General features: G+C 39.9%; 1 protein-coding gene and 1 long non-coding RNA gene across 5 annotated transcripts in view; one reads left to right on the top strand and one right to left on the bottom strand.

The window, feature by feature from the left end:
• Positions 1-18,372, bottom strand: part of LOC143904621 (irregular chiasm C-roughest protein) — a 214,705-nt gene that overhangs the window by 53,228 nt on the left and 143,105 nt on the right. For all 4 annotated transcript variants that reach the window (XM_077419436.1, XM_077419435.1, XM_077419438.1 and 1 more), the window contains exon 2: positions 5,098-5,225. In XM_077419436.1, the coding sequence (XP_077275562.1) occupies positions 5,098-5,225 (128 nt within the window). The remainder of the gene's footprint in view (positions 1-5,097; positions 5,226-18,372) is intronic.
• LOC143904623 (uncharacterized) overlaps positions 1-18,372 on the top strand; it is an 84,161-nt gene that overhangs the window by 56,069 nt on the left and 9,720 nt on the right. The gene's annotated exons all lie outside the window — the stretch shown is intronic.

Raw genomic sequence — 18,372 nt, 5'->3', positions numbered from 1 at the left:
ACCGACCTCGCTTCTTATCATCCCCGTTTCGACCACGATCATCCTTCTGCAGGCATACGCGCTCGTTTTCCGGATTCGTCGCGGTTTTTCATCCCCGGCTACGAAAGTTCCGTTTCTTTTTTCTCGCGGTAAAAGAAACGGAACTTTCGTTGTAACGACTTCAATTTAGAGCGCGCTTTGCAGTCCGTCTTCGCGGTCCTTTCGAGAAGGAAGAGAGAGAGAGAAAGAGAGAAAGAGAGAGAGAGAGAGAGAGAGAGAGAGAGAGAGAGAGAAAAGTTCTCCTTTCCTTCCTCTCGGCTTTACGCAGTGTATAAATGTCGCGCACGGGCTCACACTAAATTTACGATCGTCTATCCTCGAGGAGATGAAACGCGTGCCGGGTGATTACCGCGGGGGAGAAAAAGAATAATAAAGAGCGGGAGAAAGGAAACCGCCGGAAGAGAGCCGTGAAGGCCCGCGTTTTAGCTTTAAATTTAATACAATAAGATCACGTTGCGCTTAAATCCTCGTAAAAGACGAACGAAATTCCGCTTTCCAAGTGAAACTTTTTAACTTCAACGAGATTAAGGTAGGCGTCTCGCTACGTGCTAGTCATGTGACTGTTTGTAGGTTTTTACGTTCAGAAATATATTTCAGGCAATTTTTGCTAAGAAAAAAATAATTTTATGAATTATGGTGTAAAATTTCATACGTGACAAAGTATGTTACTTTTTCCAAATTATGTGATTTTTTTCATTTGACTCCGTTTTGATCAGCTGATCATGCGAGTCGTCGAGAAAGGTTACAAGTGAGAAAAATACTTTTCGATTGAATTTTGACAATTGCTGAGAAAGGGTTTCAAAACGCATGACAGGGGTGTCAATCACTATCCAATTCGGCTAAGAAAGACGAGCCGGGAGCCCTATAACCTAATCTGCAACCACAATGATTAGCCAGCGGCATTGCCAAGTCTTCCTAACCTCACCTCGACCAAAAAATGTCTGCTCGTTTACCGCATTTTCACTAAAATGAACTAAAAAATTAGCAGCGAAATCTCCGGTAAACTATATATTTTATATATGGTTGCATCGGATTCTTCGAAATCTAATGTACAAAAAGCAATGTTTTTTCTCACTTTATCTAATCAAAAAATGCGAAAATATGTGATTGAAACCGTGATAGAGCCTTCTTTTTCTGGCCGTCTGTATGAAGTAATGCAAAATTTGTGATTTTCGAGATCGATTTTCTAGAGTAAATAGTAGGTAAGGAGCCACAGAAAAAATCGACTGCAAAGTTGATCATATAATTTAATATAAAATCCGAAATCGAAAACTTTATCTAATACATGCCCTGACGAGACGATTACCTTAACGTCCTCCAACATGGCACTTCCGTGTAACACGAGTGCATATCCGGACGTGTGACACTAGATACAAGTTGTTTGAGAACGATGGGCCGGAGAAACTTTGCAAAGACCGGCGCAATTTAATGATGTTACGAGTTAATTAAATATCTAGGGGAAGATTTTTAGGGACGCGATAAAATTCACTTAAGAAAGATCAAGCGGGGCAATGGTGAATGGTCATCTCGTCGACTAAACAACCGTTTCAATTTGTGGCCACAGTGAAAAGAAATTAATACGTAACCCAAAATAAAACAAATTTTGCACAAACGAAGTATTACTGTTAGTTCTTTATTGAAGCGTCTCTTTAGAGAGAGAACGTCTCTTTTGTTTCTCGTGTTTCATTCGCGTATAAACAGTGTTAATAATGTTAACGTTTGTAATTCGTATCTAGATAAAATTATCTAAATAATTTTCCAAATAACGAAATAAAAGCATCTTTATCTTATCTAGATGAAAAAATATAAAGTATAATCATCTTTATCTTAGATAAAAAATCATATCATCTTAATAAAAATTATTTGAAGTTAGTATAGGATTTCCATTCTTTCTGCAATTTATTTACTACGTTTAAATTAAATATTGGATTCCAGCACGTTATATGGATAAAGTTGTGTAAAAACCTATTTTTGAAAATAGTAGATTATTTATACTGCGTATAAATAATGAAAGATTACGACAGATAAAATATTATAGAAACACACACATCTCTCTCTTAAAACGCTTTCAAAATTGTCTGAGATCGCATTCGATTAAACTCGGAAGTATTGCATCGGAAGCGAGAGAGAGATTCATTTTTAACATATTCACATTTATCCATTCTTCGAGAAGAGAGAGAGAGAGAGAGAGAGAGAGAGAGAGAGAGAGAGAGAGAGAGAGAGAGAGAGAGAGAGAGAGAGAGAGAGAAAGAGAGAGAGAGAGAGAGAGAGAGAGAGAGAGAGAGAGAGAGAGAGAGAGAGAGAGAGAGAGAGAGAGAGAGAGAGAGAGAGAGAGAGAGAGAGAGCACCACTTCAAGGGACTTTGCATAGAACGCCGCGAGCATGCCAATCATCAAGCGTCTACCTATCCCCCCTTGCTTTTTCTTCGTCGCGCAGCTTCCGCGGATGCTGCGCATCATTCCGTATTTTCACGGTTTCCGGCCCGTCTCATCTCCAATCATGCGCCAGACGTACAGATAATATATATCCGGCTTCGGCTTTCAGTACGTGGCGCGCATCGGGAAGATTCATCCGTGTTTGCGGCGATATCTATAGAGAGAGAAAAAGAGAGAGGGACGCAAGACCCTATCGATATATACAAGTCGGCCTGCGGCCGCCTTCCAGAAATGTATCGCGGATTTACGCGATCGCTAAACGTGGATACATCGCGATCCATGGATCGTGTTATTCTCCATTACGAGCATCTATATAGATATATACGTTATAAATGTACGTGGTACAAAACGCGGGTGCAATAATTCAGGGAGGGACACCAGGATGCGACGGGGGGCGCGACTTGACGCGAACACGGAAAGCCGGTTTTCGAAAAGCGGCAGCGATCCGACGCGACGCCGACGCGACGACGGGAAGCGCTGTTTTTGATGTCGCGTCGATTTAATTGAAATTTTAACTTTTGTCCGCTAAACCGGACGTCGCGCGCCGGTGTGGTCGACGCTCGAACGTCGAGCGGTTCGGTATTTGCGTTTTATTCAGCCAAGTGAAATATCGGGTTCGCGCTATCGTGCGTGCGTGCGTGCGCGTGCGCGCGCGCGCACACGGAAATTTATCATGCGAGAAAACGCGTTACCGCCAGATTCCGGCTGATCAGGCAAACGAAGGACCACGCATAAATCACTCCTTTGTGACTTTATGGTCGCGATATCACAAAGTGAACTGCGTATTCCTATAAATCGTAATAGCGAGAGCATCGAATTAAGGGTATATGCATGTTTTAGGTAAAAACATTTTTGCGTGGTAAAGGTGTATATCGAATTTAAATAGATACGAGTTACACGAGCTAAATCTTACTATTTCAAAAAAATGCATTAACTTAAATGAATACCTTGCATTAATCTTCTTACAATATTATAATGCTACACGTATTCCTCATGCTGATTGGAACGTTAGCTACAGAAGTAGCTGATGGAAAGCACTTCCAGTAATACATGTTGTTGTTATTATAAATTACTGTATTAATTTAATTTTATTATATAACGCAGAGCTTAGATTTTTCAAATGACTTAATGAAAAAAGCGCTCTGGATAAAATATAATGATTTTCTAATGTATATACGCGGTAAAAAATAAATAAAATCGTTAAATTAATCAATATCCAATCTCACTCGTCACTTCAATTGAAGAATTTAATGCAAAATGAGGGTGAATTCTTAATTCGCAATGTCAGTCTTATGATTTCGTATTTCAAGTAGATCATACAGATTACAAATTTATTTCACTCGACCACTGAATCTTTAAATCGCAGGAATCATTTCAACGTTATATATTTCAATATCTGCTTGGCCAAGTTAACCACACGAAGATAACGAACAATACGCAAGAATAAACGACAGACAACAGCGGACAATACGATATACGCGAAAATAATCTGCGGTGTCTAGCTGGAACTTAGTCGGCGAACAATGTTTCGCGGAGAGTTTCGCGAAAGTTTGAAACGGCCACAGGCTTCCTTTCCTCTTCAGATCCACGACGAGCGGGCGAGCGTTTATCGTTGTGCGTCCTATAACGTCCACTTCCGGCCACGACAAACTTATCTGGAAGTTTACGCGTTTGCACGAGGCGAACGAAGAAAAGTCGATTGCCGTGGGCTTGGAGAAGTGGAGCGGGAGCAATGAAATTCTCTGAGTTACGATACACCACGCGCAAGCTGCTCCTTCTGTTGTTCCTCGTGTTTTTCAATTTTCGCAATCGCACGGCACCTAGCGAACGGTACCCGTTTGTGCCCCGAACTTCGGGTCATTTTGAAAGAACAATGTCGCTTTATTTACGCTCGACGATATATGTCGCTTTCGATCAGTTCAAGTTTGTTCTCTTATTCACAACTCGTTACAGTCAGGTGTTTGCAGACAAATTTGCTTATGTACACCGAAGAAGATCAGATCAAGAAAGGTACACATTTACGCTACCATGAAGCGTCTCTTTTGTTTTTAGCCGATAAAAGTGCCTAAACCTTCATAATTAGATTATTATAATAAAATAAACTGCTCTAACAACTGTTCTTTTAATTTTTATATAAATGTTGCGATTATACAGGGTCTCATAAGTCACGTCCCATCGCTGAAAAATAAATTAATTTCGTCAAAATTGACAAAATCAAAATTAAATACAATCAAACTTCTAAAGTACATCCACTTCTAATCTATAGTACTTCTTTAGTATATAACTTCTCAACTTATTGTTATCAAACCAATTAAAACTTTTAATTCAAATAAATTTTCCGATTTATTTAACCATTCTTTATTTTCGACTTATTTTGACTTCGTCAATTCATTCTCCAGAGATGGGGCGTGATACTTATGATACACTTTATAAATTAACTTTGATTAACTTTGATAAAAAGTATTTATCAGCATTGTGATAAGATAAAAATGTAGTGATTGATAGGAGGATTGTGAATAAAATCTTGCTTCATAAACCGTGTTCCAGGTGTCATTCCATTTTCTAAAATTAGTAAACTAAAAATTCTAGAGCAAGAAAGTAACATTAAATAATAATAGCAAACCTTTTGATCCTTCTGCCAAATGCACTGCCCTCTCTTCCCGAGGACTCGACACACCAGTTTGGCGTCCTGGCCAGGATTGACCTCGGTGTATTGTGGCGTTTCTTCAAACTGCTGGATCCCATGGCAAACTGCAAGCAATAACGTAACGACAAATGAAAAACTTGACGCGTTACAATTATTAATTATTAATAGTTATTTTATATAATAGAAATGTACATGCTTTGTTGCTTCTTGAAGTGCGCGGTTTTTAGCTAGTCTCTGTCTCTAACGTTCATTTTATATTCTTTGCGAAAGAACAGAAGATTTGTGTTTTTTTCATCAGTCAACACTTAAGTGGAGAGACAGATGGTAAAGGCAGGATATAAGCACGGTTTAGCCGCGGGCATTAAGGCAGCCTGCAACCTCGTTAAAGTTGTTATTTAATTCGCAACTTCGCAAACTCATTTAACTCGGTCCGTGCTAAGCTACGATCTTCAGTTTTCACCTTTTAAGTTTGCCGATAAATTGTATTTAGCGCTAATCGAATGACGGCAAACGCGACTTCGATGCGACGATGCACGCAGCAGACTTTTGTGTATATACGCGCAGGCATTAATCGCGTCTCCTTAGTTGACGTTAATTATTTCTCCGTCGCTCCGAGTGTTCTCTCTCCGGATGAACTATTAAAATTTAGCGGGTTTAATATCTAAATGTGATTAATCGCGTTAAATTACATAGTTCTGAAATAATAATAAAACTAATGCAAAGTGATTACAATCCATCGATTTTTTTGTCAAAAAATCTTGACTATTTGAAAATATAAAATAAAATATTATATCTTGCAGTTTAGTTCTTATATTTAATTCCGAGAATCCAATTAGATTTGTTACACTTTACGCGTATTAATTTAACAATTTCAGAAAGAGCACAGTATAATACTTTGAATTGTTTCCTTTATGAGTCTAAATTTTGAAAGGTTAATTATTCTAAATTTGTAATAAAAGAAATTTGTTTAAAAAATTAATTCTGCACTCGGTGTTTTGCAAACGTAACTTAAAAAATGCTAATTGTAAAATATAATTTCGCACGAAATTGTTGCTGGGAAAAATTAAATTGTTAAATAGAAAACTAATGTAAACAATTAATAAAAAAAAATAAACATATCAATTTTATATTCGTTAGACAAAATGTGATACACACGAGAGCATGCGGATGCATTGTCGCTTTGCCGCGCCGGTATACGGTACGTGAAAATTTCAGGATTGCAATGTATGCTTTTTGTCGGATTGCGGCGTTAAAAATTCAATTTTTCACCGTCCCGGAGATGATTAATAAAACGCGCTGCCGCGTCATATGCGGCTCGCGAAAATAACTTTGCAAAATTAACAGTGGGCGTATGGAACTCGCGCGATTCGTCGAGCACTGCAACAGTAGGTATATTTATAAATACGAAAAAAAAATAGCATTTCCTGTTTGATAATGCCGTTGCATTTTATGATATTTCCGTCTCTTACACGATAAATTCAACAAAATTTAAAGTAGAAACATGAAGTATCGATAGATATACATCCTATATATTACGCATATATACACACACACACACATGCACACATTTATATTACATATATAAAATTCCCGATAAATGTATCAGTGTTTATTTGTCGGAATTTATTTCACTATATTGATTTAAATTTCTCACAATGCGATTTGGCTGCGAATAGTCGATAAAAGTCGATAAAAATTTAAAAATTATTTTCTTCACTCTCACTATAAAATTTCAAAACTAACATACATTCCAAACTGATCGCTATCCAAAATTCCGTGTTACCTATTAAACCTACGATTCAAACAATAATTGTAATTTCACGTTAACACCAAAACAGAAGTTCCTCATCCGGAGTTTAATCGCAAGCACGCCGCGCAATCATCGCGATAGCGCACCGGTCGGCCGTTATATCGATAAAACGAAGCGGCGGCGGGGGCTGATAAAAGCGACACGGTCCCGGAGAAAATGCCGGCGAGAAATAAGGCAAAGCTCGAGAACCCCGGCAACAGGTCCCGTAAAGTAAATTCGAGGCTTGGCGCTTCGCGCGGCGCGGCGCACACGCTCCGCGTGTTAATTGTATTTGTACGCCGAGGCGACGTGCTGTACTCCGCGCGCGCCGCGCAAATACACTTGGACCGAAATTGCAGCGCGCTTTCTATCTGCAATAATAATTACGACTGCAGTCTTGAGTAAAGTCAAACAGATACGGACAAATTACCGCGGCGCGGGCGCGGGCGCGGCGTCGGAAGGAGGATTGGCAGAGGCGAATTGAAATCGTCCTGGCGCGCCGTCAAAGTATTATTTTTCGCTGGCGCAGAACGGAATTACAAATAGCAATTTGATCCGAAAGAAGTTCGCAGAGACTTAGAAAAAGAAATCACTCTGATAAGAGAGCTATTGTATACTTTCAAGATTTCATTCGACCTTAAAAGCAATACGAGAGCAGTTTGATTAATTTTTAAATTTAATTAATCGGACTTTTCGTTCGCAATAAAAGAACGGCGGGCGGAAAAAGGTATTAAAGTGCGGATATATATTTTTACGGATAACAAAAGAAAGGATAGAGCGACGCTGAAAAATATTTATCATAAATTCTTGCAGCGTGTCCGGTATAATGTACTACAACTCCGAACTAACTTCGCTCACGTTGCAGAATACATCTCATTTTTTGCGGAAATAGAGAACGCCCGTCGTGTGCGCGCACGGTCTAATAAATCCATTTTTCAAAAATTAAGGTAGGCGGTAGAAACAGATGTAATATGACGTTAAAATACGTAGTTTATGAAATGTATGCCGTGAACGCACGGAAAAAACCCTGCGTTTTATTTTAATAACGTACTTTTCGCAATACCACTCTATCTCACTCTGTCTCCGTATTTTGCCAAAGTATTACTCGTGCTTTAATGTAGCAGTTAACGGACGTAGCAACGCGAATTGTTTTATTTATTTTCCTAAATTTTATTTTAAAAAATTGCGAGCAACCGAAAAGGAGAGTATGCGTGTCTCTTAAAACCGACGTATATCATCGCAGCACGTGTCTACTGTCTGCCTCTCGTTCCAAGGTGTATTCCATCGATTTGACAGAGATTCTCCAATTCGGCGAACATTCGGAGTTTTTGGCCCGGCGGCTGGCACGAGCGCAAACCCGCCGCGCGCCGCGCGTTTAATTCATTAATTTCGTTTGCAATTCCAGGTCGGCCTCGCGCGCCGACCCTGCGTCGAAGAGGATAGGGGGACGAAAAAAAAGTTTTGGTGGCGCCGCAAATTTGCTTTGCTCGCACGACCGATATTCGAGAACGCGAGAGAGAGAGAGAGAGAAAGAGAGAGAGAGAGAGAGAGAGAGAGAGAGAGAGAGAGAGAGAGAGAGAGAGAGAGAGAGAGAGGAAGGGAGGGAGGGAGGGAGGGAGGGAGGGAGGGAGGGAGAAGGGAGGGAGGGAGGGAGGGAGGGAGGGAGGGAGAGAGGGAGAAAGGGAGGGAGGGAGGGAGGGAGGGAGAGAGAGAAAAAAAAGAGAGAGAGAGAAAGAGAGAGAGAAATCCTAATAGACGAGAGTCGCGGCACGTAAATAAATCCGGCGGATAAATCATGGGCGACACTTAATTAAAACCGTATTAAATAAGCACTGGTGTGTGAATTAAAAACCGTATTAATTAAATAACGACCGATTGAGTCGCGTATCGCCGGCGCGCGCTATTTTATTACGCGGCACGTTCGAATACAATGGAGAGAGAATACGAGGGATATATGGAAAATTATAATATCAAAACGAGCAATCCGAGCGCGGAACTCGATACTCTCGTTTTCATTATTATTAGACGTCAAAATTAATCCCATGTGAGGACGAAAAGGAACCGGCACGAAGGACATTGATGGAAGCACGGCTCGTCCCGTTTTGCTTCACCGTCTTCGCCGGTGTACGATTACATTTCGTCCAAGTTACACGTACGCGATTAATTAAGCGACGTAGATTACATCGCGTGCGTGCAATGGTATCTGATGCGAAAAGCTGCAAGTTATTTTATTTTATTTTCTGTTTTTAATGCAAACGATGGTTGACCGGCCAATTACACGGCCGTGTTACATGAAAACCTCGTGAAAAATGCAACGCGCGAAAAATGCGCATGCACGGAAATGCAAATGGTCATTGTTGTCGCCGTCGACCAACATGTTGACGATGCTAAAGTAATCGCGCGGTGTATATAATCAAAAATCTTTCGAACGCGCGCGCGCCCGCTTTTATATATCGATCGTTTTACTCTATACCATTTGTTCGCGATATTGACGTTTAATTGAGATAAAGTTTATTGCCGCTCTGCGGCGTTACATGCAGGCCGCAGCATTTAAATGCGAACCAAAACGTCAAGGATGAAAACGGGCTGTCGAATACCAGATAATGCCCGTGCACACGTCCGACCGTGACATGAATAATACGTCGGAAATTTCCGCGAAAATCGCGTTCGCGGAAGGCGATACCATGTTTCTCGACAGCGCGTGTCCGCGCATCCGTGAAAAAAATAGCGAACGCTCCTCGTCTTTTCATCGCGATCGCCTCGCGGGCTCCGACGAGAATGCAATGGAAACATCGATTGCGAGAATATCGATTGCGTCTATTCGTCGCCGAAAGAGAAAGTGCGGGGTATTATGGGACATTCCAAGCCTTTTTTAAGGTAACATGAAAACTATTATTAAAGACAACTGAACTCAGTTTTCACTGAGTTATAATGCCGAATGTTGGTTATAACGTATTCCTAAATTTTGTTTATTTATAGTAAGTGTAATGTTAAATCAATTTTTTCGAAGATTTTGGAAGGGTAATGTGGAATATGTCGGGTAATACGGAATACCTTATTAACAAGAAGTAATTTTTCTCGTATTTTGATGCATATGAATAATCAAATAGAGTCTATAATAACTATTATACTATATATTTATTATATTCTAATTTACATTAACGTATTGAATCTACACCTTGTACTACTCTGCTGCTTTGTACATACGTCAGATTAGGAGTCCAGCAGCTATAGTAATTCCACTGCTCGTGATGTTTCATATTTTATGTCACACGTGCGTGGAAAGTGGCCCATTCCGCGCGCAACGCGCGCGTGATAGACCACTTTCCACGCACTTGTAATATAAAATAGAGTGTGTAACACGTGCGTGAAGTTGAAAATTCACGGGTGCGGTGTGGACGCACGAGCCGAAGGCGAGTGCGATCACCGCATCCGTGAATTAATAATAAATAATTTCCGTCTTCCCGCACTTGTTACACAAATAACTATTATGTAACACATGCAGAGAAAGTGGCCTATTGCGCACGCTACGCGTGCGTGATAGACCACTTTACACGCACTTGCAACATAAAATAGGGTGTGCAAGCCGTGCGTAAAGATGAAAATTCCCGGGTGCGGTGACCGCACTCGCCTTCGGCTCGTGCGTCAACTCCGCACCCTTGAATTTTCATCTTACAGCACTTGTTGCACAAATAACTATTCCCGCACTATCTCACAATACCCGCACTTCCTCTAATGTGGCTCTTTCGATGATATGCTGAAATATCCGCGGGTATTTTTTGAAGATTCGTCACACGGAAACTGCGAAAATTGGAAACCGGCGTTTAATTACGTGTAGTTCGTGAACATTATCCGGCTATCAAGAATAAAATTTTTGGCGCAATTACATTTCGCGGCACAGAAACGCGAACGCGAGCTTGACGTTGATGTTAGAAATCCCGGGCGTAAGAAAAGTTTGCGGAGAATGGGTTACGCGGATGCGACAGCGGATTGCGAGCGCAAAACCTTGACGTTTCGCGCGTACACGATGTTGAAAAAAAAAAATCCAACAGGACCGGAGTGAAAGCGCGAAATATCGGAGACTAGAGTGCGGGATGAGTTGAGTCACCAATATAACGCGCTTCTGCGATGAAAAACTGTCGCGATATATGTAACGTGCATCGATTTGCCTTTTTTTTAATTTCTCATAACAATCGCGCTGTCCTACTGAAAGAGATGTAGTGCAACATTCACCATCCGTAAAATTCAACCGTGGCTTGATTTACAAAAAAAAAAAACAAACAACGAAATACCGAGCGGAAACCGTGCGTTTACATTTCGCGTAGCTCTTTCTAATGCAACGTATACCAGTTAACGTTTTGTCTATGAGAAATTACGCGAGAGAAAAATCTCTCTCGTTCTATGATTAATCCTTAAAGAACAAATGAAAAATATACGTGATTTGAGGATTAACGTAGCTACTTAAAATAAACTGTAAGAAAATTAATTGCCGCTAATTGAAATGTATGCCTAACGAAGACCGGGAACGATTTGTTTTCATTGTCAGACCGTACAACGGAATAAGTGCGGGTAAACACGCCGGGTGATTTCACCCGTATTTATCGAACCGTCATCATCGTTAAGCAATCATCATCGATTCGATACGAGGCACGCGCATAACTCGGCTCATCCCCGTCCGATATAACCGTCCGTGCGCATTAACATCGGCGCGTCCCGGTGATTGTTAGTGAATAATTAATCGCGAGCAGGAACAAAGGCGCCACTCCAGATCTACACGCGGACGTGCGCCGACAAGCTGCAATATTTATAAAAGCACACATGCGGCGAAACACGATGTTTTCAGAATTATGTGTCCGCTGATGTATAATGTAACACAGCGATGCGACACGTAATGCAGCATACATATTCGCCGCTGACAGCACGCGACCATAACGACTGTAATAAATAAGTAAGATAAATAAGTAATGTAATAACGCCGTGTGCGTGTTTATGTTTATTTAATTTTCTAAATAAAAATTGCTGAAGGAAAAGTACCTAATTACAAGTTATTCTCGTTTATCTCTCACGGATATCAATAAATTCTAGCAAATTGCAGTAAAATAATTCAAAAGATAATAATAATGTATTCCGCAAGCTCAGAATAAAAATTAATAAAACACAAGGCATCCGAGAATACTCATATTTTTCGCGAGTTGTTCGCGTTTGTTGGATAATAATTCAATGAATTGCGCAATCAGCATTGTGGCGCTCTAGGGTACCACATGACTGCATATCGTGGCACTAACAACAAAGTTCTCCTATGCAAGATATTACCTGGGACAAGTTGTAATATCCGTCACAATTAGAAACAGGGGAAACGTAAGGCAGAAAGCCGCATAATATATTGAGCCTAAAATAATTTACGTTACTCCCCACATGGCTATGCTTTCACGGTAATAATTATTTGTTAAATCTCACCGTGATATTGAAGAGCGTAGATTGACGTGCAAAAATCATAGTTTTTCATTAAGAGAGAGATATATATGTTATAGTCAAAGCCCGAATCGCGGGCATTCCTAGGATAGACTAGTCAATCCTGGGGAACGACCAAGCGTCTTGGTCAAAGCCCGAAATAAGTTTTGCGTTTCGGCTTTTGACTAGTCTATCCTAGGAATAACTAATACGGCTGGTCAAAGTTAGAAACTAAGAAAAATTACTTCGGACTTTGACTAGTCAATCCTAGGAATAACTAATACGGCTGGTCAAAGTTAGAAACTAAAGAAAAATCATTTCGGACTTTGACCAGTCAATCCTAGGTGTGGCTTAATTCGGACTGTGTGACTGTTAACAAATAAAATCAAGATTTTTTTTTTACTAAATTTAGTTCTTATTGTTAACATAATGTAGTTTTTTATTTAGTCGGGGGTCATTGTTTGTTAAAAAGTTATTAACAAAAAAAGTTTAAAATATAGCAGTTAAATTGAGTATTAGAAGGCATAAATGACTAATATATATGTCGAAATAGTTCACGCATACACTTTTTTTGTTTAGTTTTTGTTTAGTTTTGTTTAGTTTTGTGACGCGCTTTAAACAGTTAAATACTTTTAAAGCGCTTTATCTAACCTATGTAGATTAGTGACGCGCTTTAAACAGTTAAATACTATAATACATATATAGGTTAGATAACGCGCTTTAACAGTATTTAATTGTTTAAAGCGCGTCACTAATCTACATTGGTTAGATGACGCGCTTTAAAAGTATTTAACTGTTTAAAGCGCGTCACTAATTTACGTAGGTTAGATGACGCGCTTTAAAAGTATTTAAGTGTTTAAAACGCGTCATCTAACCTATGTAGGTTAGTGACGCGCTTTAAAAGTATTTAACTGTTTAAAGCGCTTTAAACCAATATTTTACCAAAGCTACATTTTTAAACTTAAAGAAAAAAACTATGTACAAAAGTAAAAAAGTAAATAAAAAGCTACATTATGTTAACAATAAGAACTTAATTTAGTAAAAAAAATCTTGATTTTATTTGTTAACAGTCACACAGTCCAAATTAAGCCACATCTAGGATTGACTAGTCAAAGTCCGAAGTGATTTCTCTTAGTTTCTAACTTTGACCAGCCGTATTAGTTATTCCTAGGATTGACTAGTCAAAAGCCGAAATGCAGAACTTATTTCGGGCTTTGACCAAGACGCTTGATCGTTCCCCAGGATTGACTAGTCAATCCTAGGAATGCCCGCGTTTCAGGCTTTGACTATAACATATATACGGCCTCTCTGTCAGTCGCAACGATGTATATATTTCTTTAAAATGCAAAAAAAAAATAATAATGTCAAGGACACTGTTATATTAAAAAAAAGAGACGAAAGATTACATGAAAGATCACGTTAAGTACTAGAAGAAATCGTTGAGAAATTCACAATCGTGGATTTAGATCGCGTCGATTAGCTCGGCCATTCCCGTACGCTTTTGCCATTCAAACGTCCCTCGGAGGAACGATCCGGTCCGCATTCAAATCGCGCTTCTCTTTTCTTGCGAGGCGCCGCGAATCGCATTAAGAACTCCCGGGGATGCACAAGAGACGCGTGTAAAACGCATCCACAACAGCTCGTTAATCTTTCCGCATCTTTCACGAGCTCCTCTTTCCAATGCAACGTCCTCGCTTTCTCTCTCTTTTTGCCGCCGCGCCGTCTTTCCTTTTTCTCACGCAAGCAAAGTGGCAAAAAAGGAGGAGAGAGAGAGAGAAAGAGCCCTTTCAGAGTGCAAAGGTCGCATGCGCGATTCCCCCGATGCCAAAGGAATATACACCCCGAGCACTTTGCGCGCCGTCAAGACGTTTAACGTACCTACTCGTAGGATCTCTCTTATGCAGCTTTTATCCTGAAAAAGCGCGCCGCAAGGGAGAACAAAATAAAAAAATGCGAGAACGAGATTATAAGCTACGTTCCCAGCATTTCTGAAATATCTGAAGCATTATAAAAAGTGAATCTTAACACGAGTTAATCTGTCCGAACATAAGTGCAGGTTCTGTTTTTCTTCTTTGTACAGTTTTTAAAGCTAAACATGCAATCGATAATATTTGTTAATATTACGGTTACAATGTAAATTAAAAAATATTACAATTTAAACTTTAAACTGTATTGTGAAGAGATCAGAGTCAATCGTAAAACGAGACTTGAATCAGGAAATTATATATCAATCACAATAATACAATAAAGAAATCTATACAAAAATTGTAATGTAATTTCGATAAGTTTTTACACTGAGCAGTTAGGTTTTGTGGAAATTATTAATCGATTCATCCCCTTAATTTTCTCTTTTCGCAAATATTGATCCAAGTATGCTTTCAAGACTTCTCTCCGCCCGGTTGAATAATTCCATCTACCACTGCGTAATGAATCATCAGTTTTCGACCTTTTTTACAGCGAGAAAGTTCAGAATTCTTGGATGTTCCCTAAGAGGATAATTCGGAGCAAGTTGTACGAAATATTTAACGGCAGTATAAATAAATAACGAAAATTGCGGTAGTTGAGACACTAACTGAGAGGATAACATTAATTAGAGAGGAGGGGCAGGAGCAGGGCAATACCGGTTACGATATTTTTGTAAAAATTGTAAAAAAAGGCGCATCGTACAATGGTACTGTTAAAAATTATCATTATAAGTTATCTAATTTTTTGACATAATATTAAAATCATGCTTCATGTTTAAGCGTTCTATTAATAACATGGGATTGCGTCGCAAATTTCACAATTTGCGCGAATATATTATCCGAATATTTAGTTACATTACATGCATTTGTATGTGCATACATTTCGAGTCCAAAAAGCTCGAGGATTAATAGATGAAATAATTATTCATATACATATATTAGCGATACAGTCTGTCCATAAACGTGTGATTGAATAGATCTTTATTCTTATTACCGTTTATTGTTCTTTTTCTCGCGAGAGAGCCGCGAGGCTCGATACAAAAAAAACCCCAGCCGTTTGACATTTTAATAAGAACGACCCGTTGGTTCGTAATTTCTGCGTGATCACCAATCGGGAACAAATTGCGCGTCGTCTGCGATGTCGAAAAGGCCGTCTCTTTATTCGCCGTACGGTCGTACGAGAACCTCGGTTGTAATTGCTTTGTAATCCGTGAGCACACAATCGAAATCGAATCGAGTCGAGGACTGTTTGGCGTGAAATTGCTCGTATTGGCGGCATTAGGTGGACCACTCGTGGCCGGGCGTCGCTATTTCTACGGTTGATCGTTATGCGAGCGCAAAGGCGGGATAGAAACCCATGCGGCGCTGCTATGGGCGTTTATGTGTTGCGGACAGAAATTAACAAGATTAAACGGCTCTTCCTTAATATCGTTCCATAGATCCTCCTCACAATCGAAACGCATAATAATTGTTGGATTTCGGCCAATACTCAAGCCACGATCATGAAACGTGTATTTTTATTTCAAGAATTTACATTATTTCATGAATGAATTCGAATTTCACGTGTTCGACGAATCTTCCTATTTTCCATGATTGTGATTACTTCAGTAGATATATTATTTATTGGTACTTAATTTGCAAAATTAGCTTGTTTAGTAAGATAAAATTTTGTCTCGCCTTAGATTTCGCTGTTCACATACTGGCCTGTATTTTTAAGTTTAACCGGTTTACGTGAGAGTTAATTCTGCAACAACATTAGTGAACGAAACGTTTGTAATAACAGACGACCCCGTCAGTGTCCGGTTCGCGAGCTTTAATAATATCCTGTATCATACGAAATTTAACACAAACTATATAGTTTCACTCATGATACGGTACATTGATTATCCGTTTATCGACGCAATTAATATTTGTTCATGAGAATAGCTTCGCCGTTTTTACGCGCATTTTTCCGATTCTATCAACGTTTATCACATTTATATAATATCTGTAAAGAGGACATTAAAGTCTTCTGTTCTTTTACGAGGTGAAAAGAAGTTCAAGCATTATTACGCTGGAAGTAGCGCAAAGATATTATTAATGTATTTTCTAACGTGTCTTTGCGTTGTGGCTGGCATAGATAATGTTCGTATTGTGGGAAGAAATGTTTTATTCCGTGAAAAAAATACGTCTTTTCGTCGTTAACGTCCAACTCGCGAATTACGATTTACTGCAGTATTCATTTAAAACACGATTTTATGAAGGCAGAACGTTACACGACATTTTGCAAATGTTTCTTCTTACAGGAGAAACGGCGAGAGAAAAAAACGTGCATTTACCTGCTCATATTTAATCAAACTGCATTTTCATGTTTTTCGCTCCACGGGCGTTAAGTGCGAGGAATTTACTTGTTTGGGACAAGAATTTACGTCGCGGTTCCGTTGGCACGAGTAAACGCCGCGAATTTGAATGACAATAATAAATTTGTCAGGGAAAAGCATTTTCCCATTCGAGCAGTAATCAATGGAAGAGAAAAACAATCGCGCGAAGTAAATGTGCGGGAGTGGAAGGCAACGCTTATTTGAATTTCAGCGAAAAAACAGAGGAAACATTCGGATATTGCTATTAATTGCTGTGGATTGAATGCTTAATATTACGCAAAAATAATCGAACAAATCGCGAAGCAAACATTCGATTTCGACTGACAATGAGAAGATGATTTTTTTTTCGAGAGAGAGAAACTAAATAATGAAAACGGATCGTCCTGAGAGGAAAAAAACCCATGAAAAAACAACTTATTTCGATTGGTGATATATAAATATATATATAGGGTAAATTCTAAGATGGACAACTCATGTTCATTCGATACTATAGATGATGAGTTAGATTGATAGAACATGGGTTGGCCATCTTTTCCTCTATGGCCATCTTACCCGAGTTTATCCTAAAGTTAGCAATCTATCAATATTTGTCATAACTATCGCAGAAATATTCCTCGCCGTAGTTGTCACTTCGCACGATCGTGGGCCGCGAAGAAGACGCTTTCAAACGAAATTAATTAATCGGGAGAACGGTATGCTCCACAGAGATTTCATCATGAATATCAGATGAGAGTGCATCCTCCTCGATCTCCCGCGGGCTATTTCGATATTTTCAGGATTGCACGTGCGCGACTCCGCGCACCGATCTCTCTTCCGCGCGCGTTTTGCGGGCGCTGTAGAATGGGAGAAGGCTCGCGAACGCGAACGGCGCGGCGCGAAGCGACGAAACTGCAGCGTCATTTTTTCCCGCGGTTCTCCCGAGAAATTCCATTTTAATACAGCTCGAATTCTGTGCACCGGCGCGGCGCGGCGTGTAGCCGAGCACGCGTCATTTAATTTCACGAATGCACCAGGCCGGCTGTGCGCTCTCGCTGCAGGAAAAGCCGTAGCCGCTCCGACCGCACGATTTCCGCGCGAGATTTAATAACACGGCTTGTGAGGGATTCTGCGTAATTAAGTAACGAGTGATTTTAAGTAATTACCGCGCAATGCACGATGCGCGGTGCCGACTGCCGACCCGACCAATCGATCGCTTCATAATCGTGCAATGCCGGTTGATCGAAACAGCTTTTAGCTGATTGCTAACGTCGACGATCCGCGTCCGCGACTTTCGCGAACGAGGGTTTTCGAGATTTCGATTCTTAAGTGCGCGTTCGATGACGATACACCGGTCGCGTTCCCTTCGCAGATTTACATTTAAACATATCTCGAGTTATTTAATCCCCCGAAGTCTCTCTTCTCGATACAAAATGTACAGCTACGGCGCGGCGCTTCTCTTCCTCTTATATACATTCCTATACGTTAGAAAAATGTCTCGCCTCGGAAAAATATTTTGCGGAGATTCCCCGGGATTTGTGAAAACTTTCAAACAAGATATCAGTAACTCCAATCTTTCTGCAAACCGAGTGGAGAAAAACTGTACAAAACTGATTTAAGTTACTGATGTACATGATGCATAAGTATCCTTTCGTCGGAAACCCTGAAATCCTTATTTATCTATTAATTTTTGGCGATTCTCTCTCGCTTC

The sequence above is a fragment of the Temnothorax americanus genome, unplaced genomic scaffold (genome assembly GCF_048541705.1).
Source record: "Temnothorax americanus isolate GAGA-0224 unplaced genomic scaffold, ASM4854170v1 Scaffold55, whole genome shotgun sequence".
NCBI classification, from domain to species: Eukaryota; Metazoa; Arthropoda; class Insecta; order Hymenoptera; family Formicidae; genus Temnothorax; species Temnothorax americanus.
The sequence above is the reverse complement of the archived record's forward strand: the minus strand, read 5'-3'. Positions and strand labels throughout refer to the sequence as shown.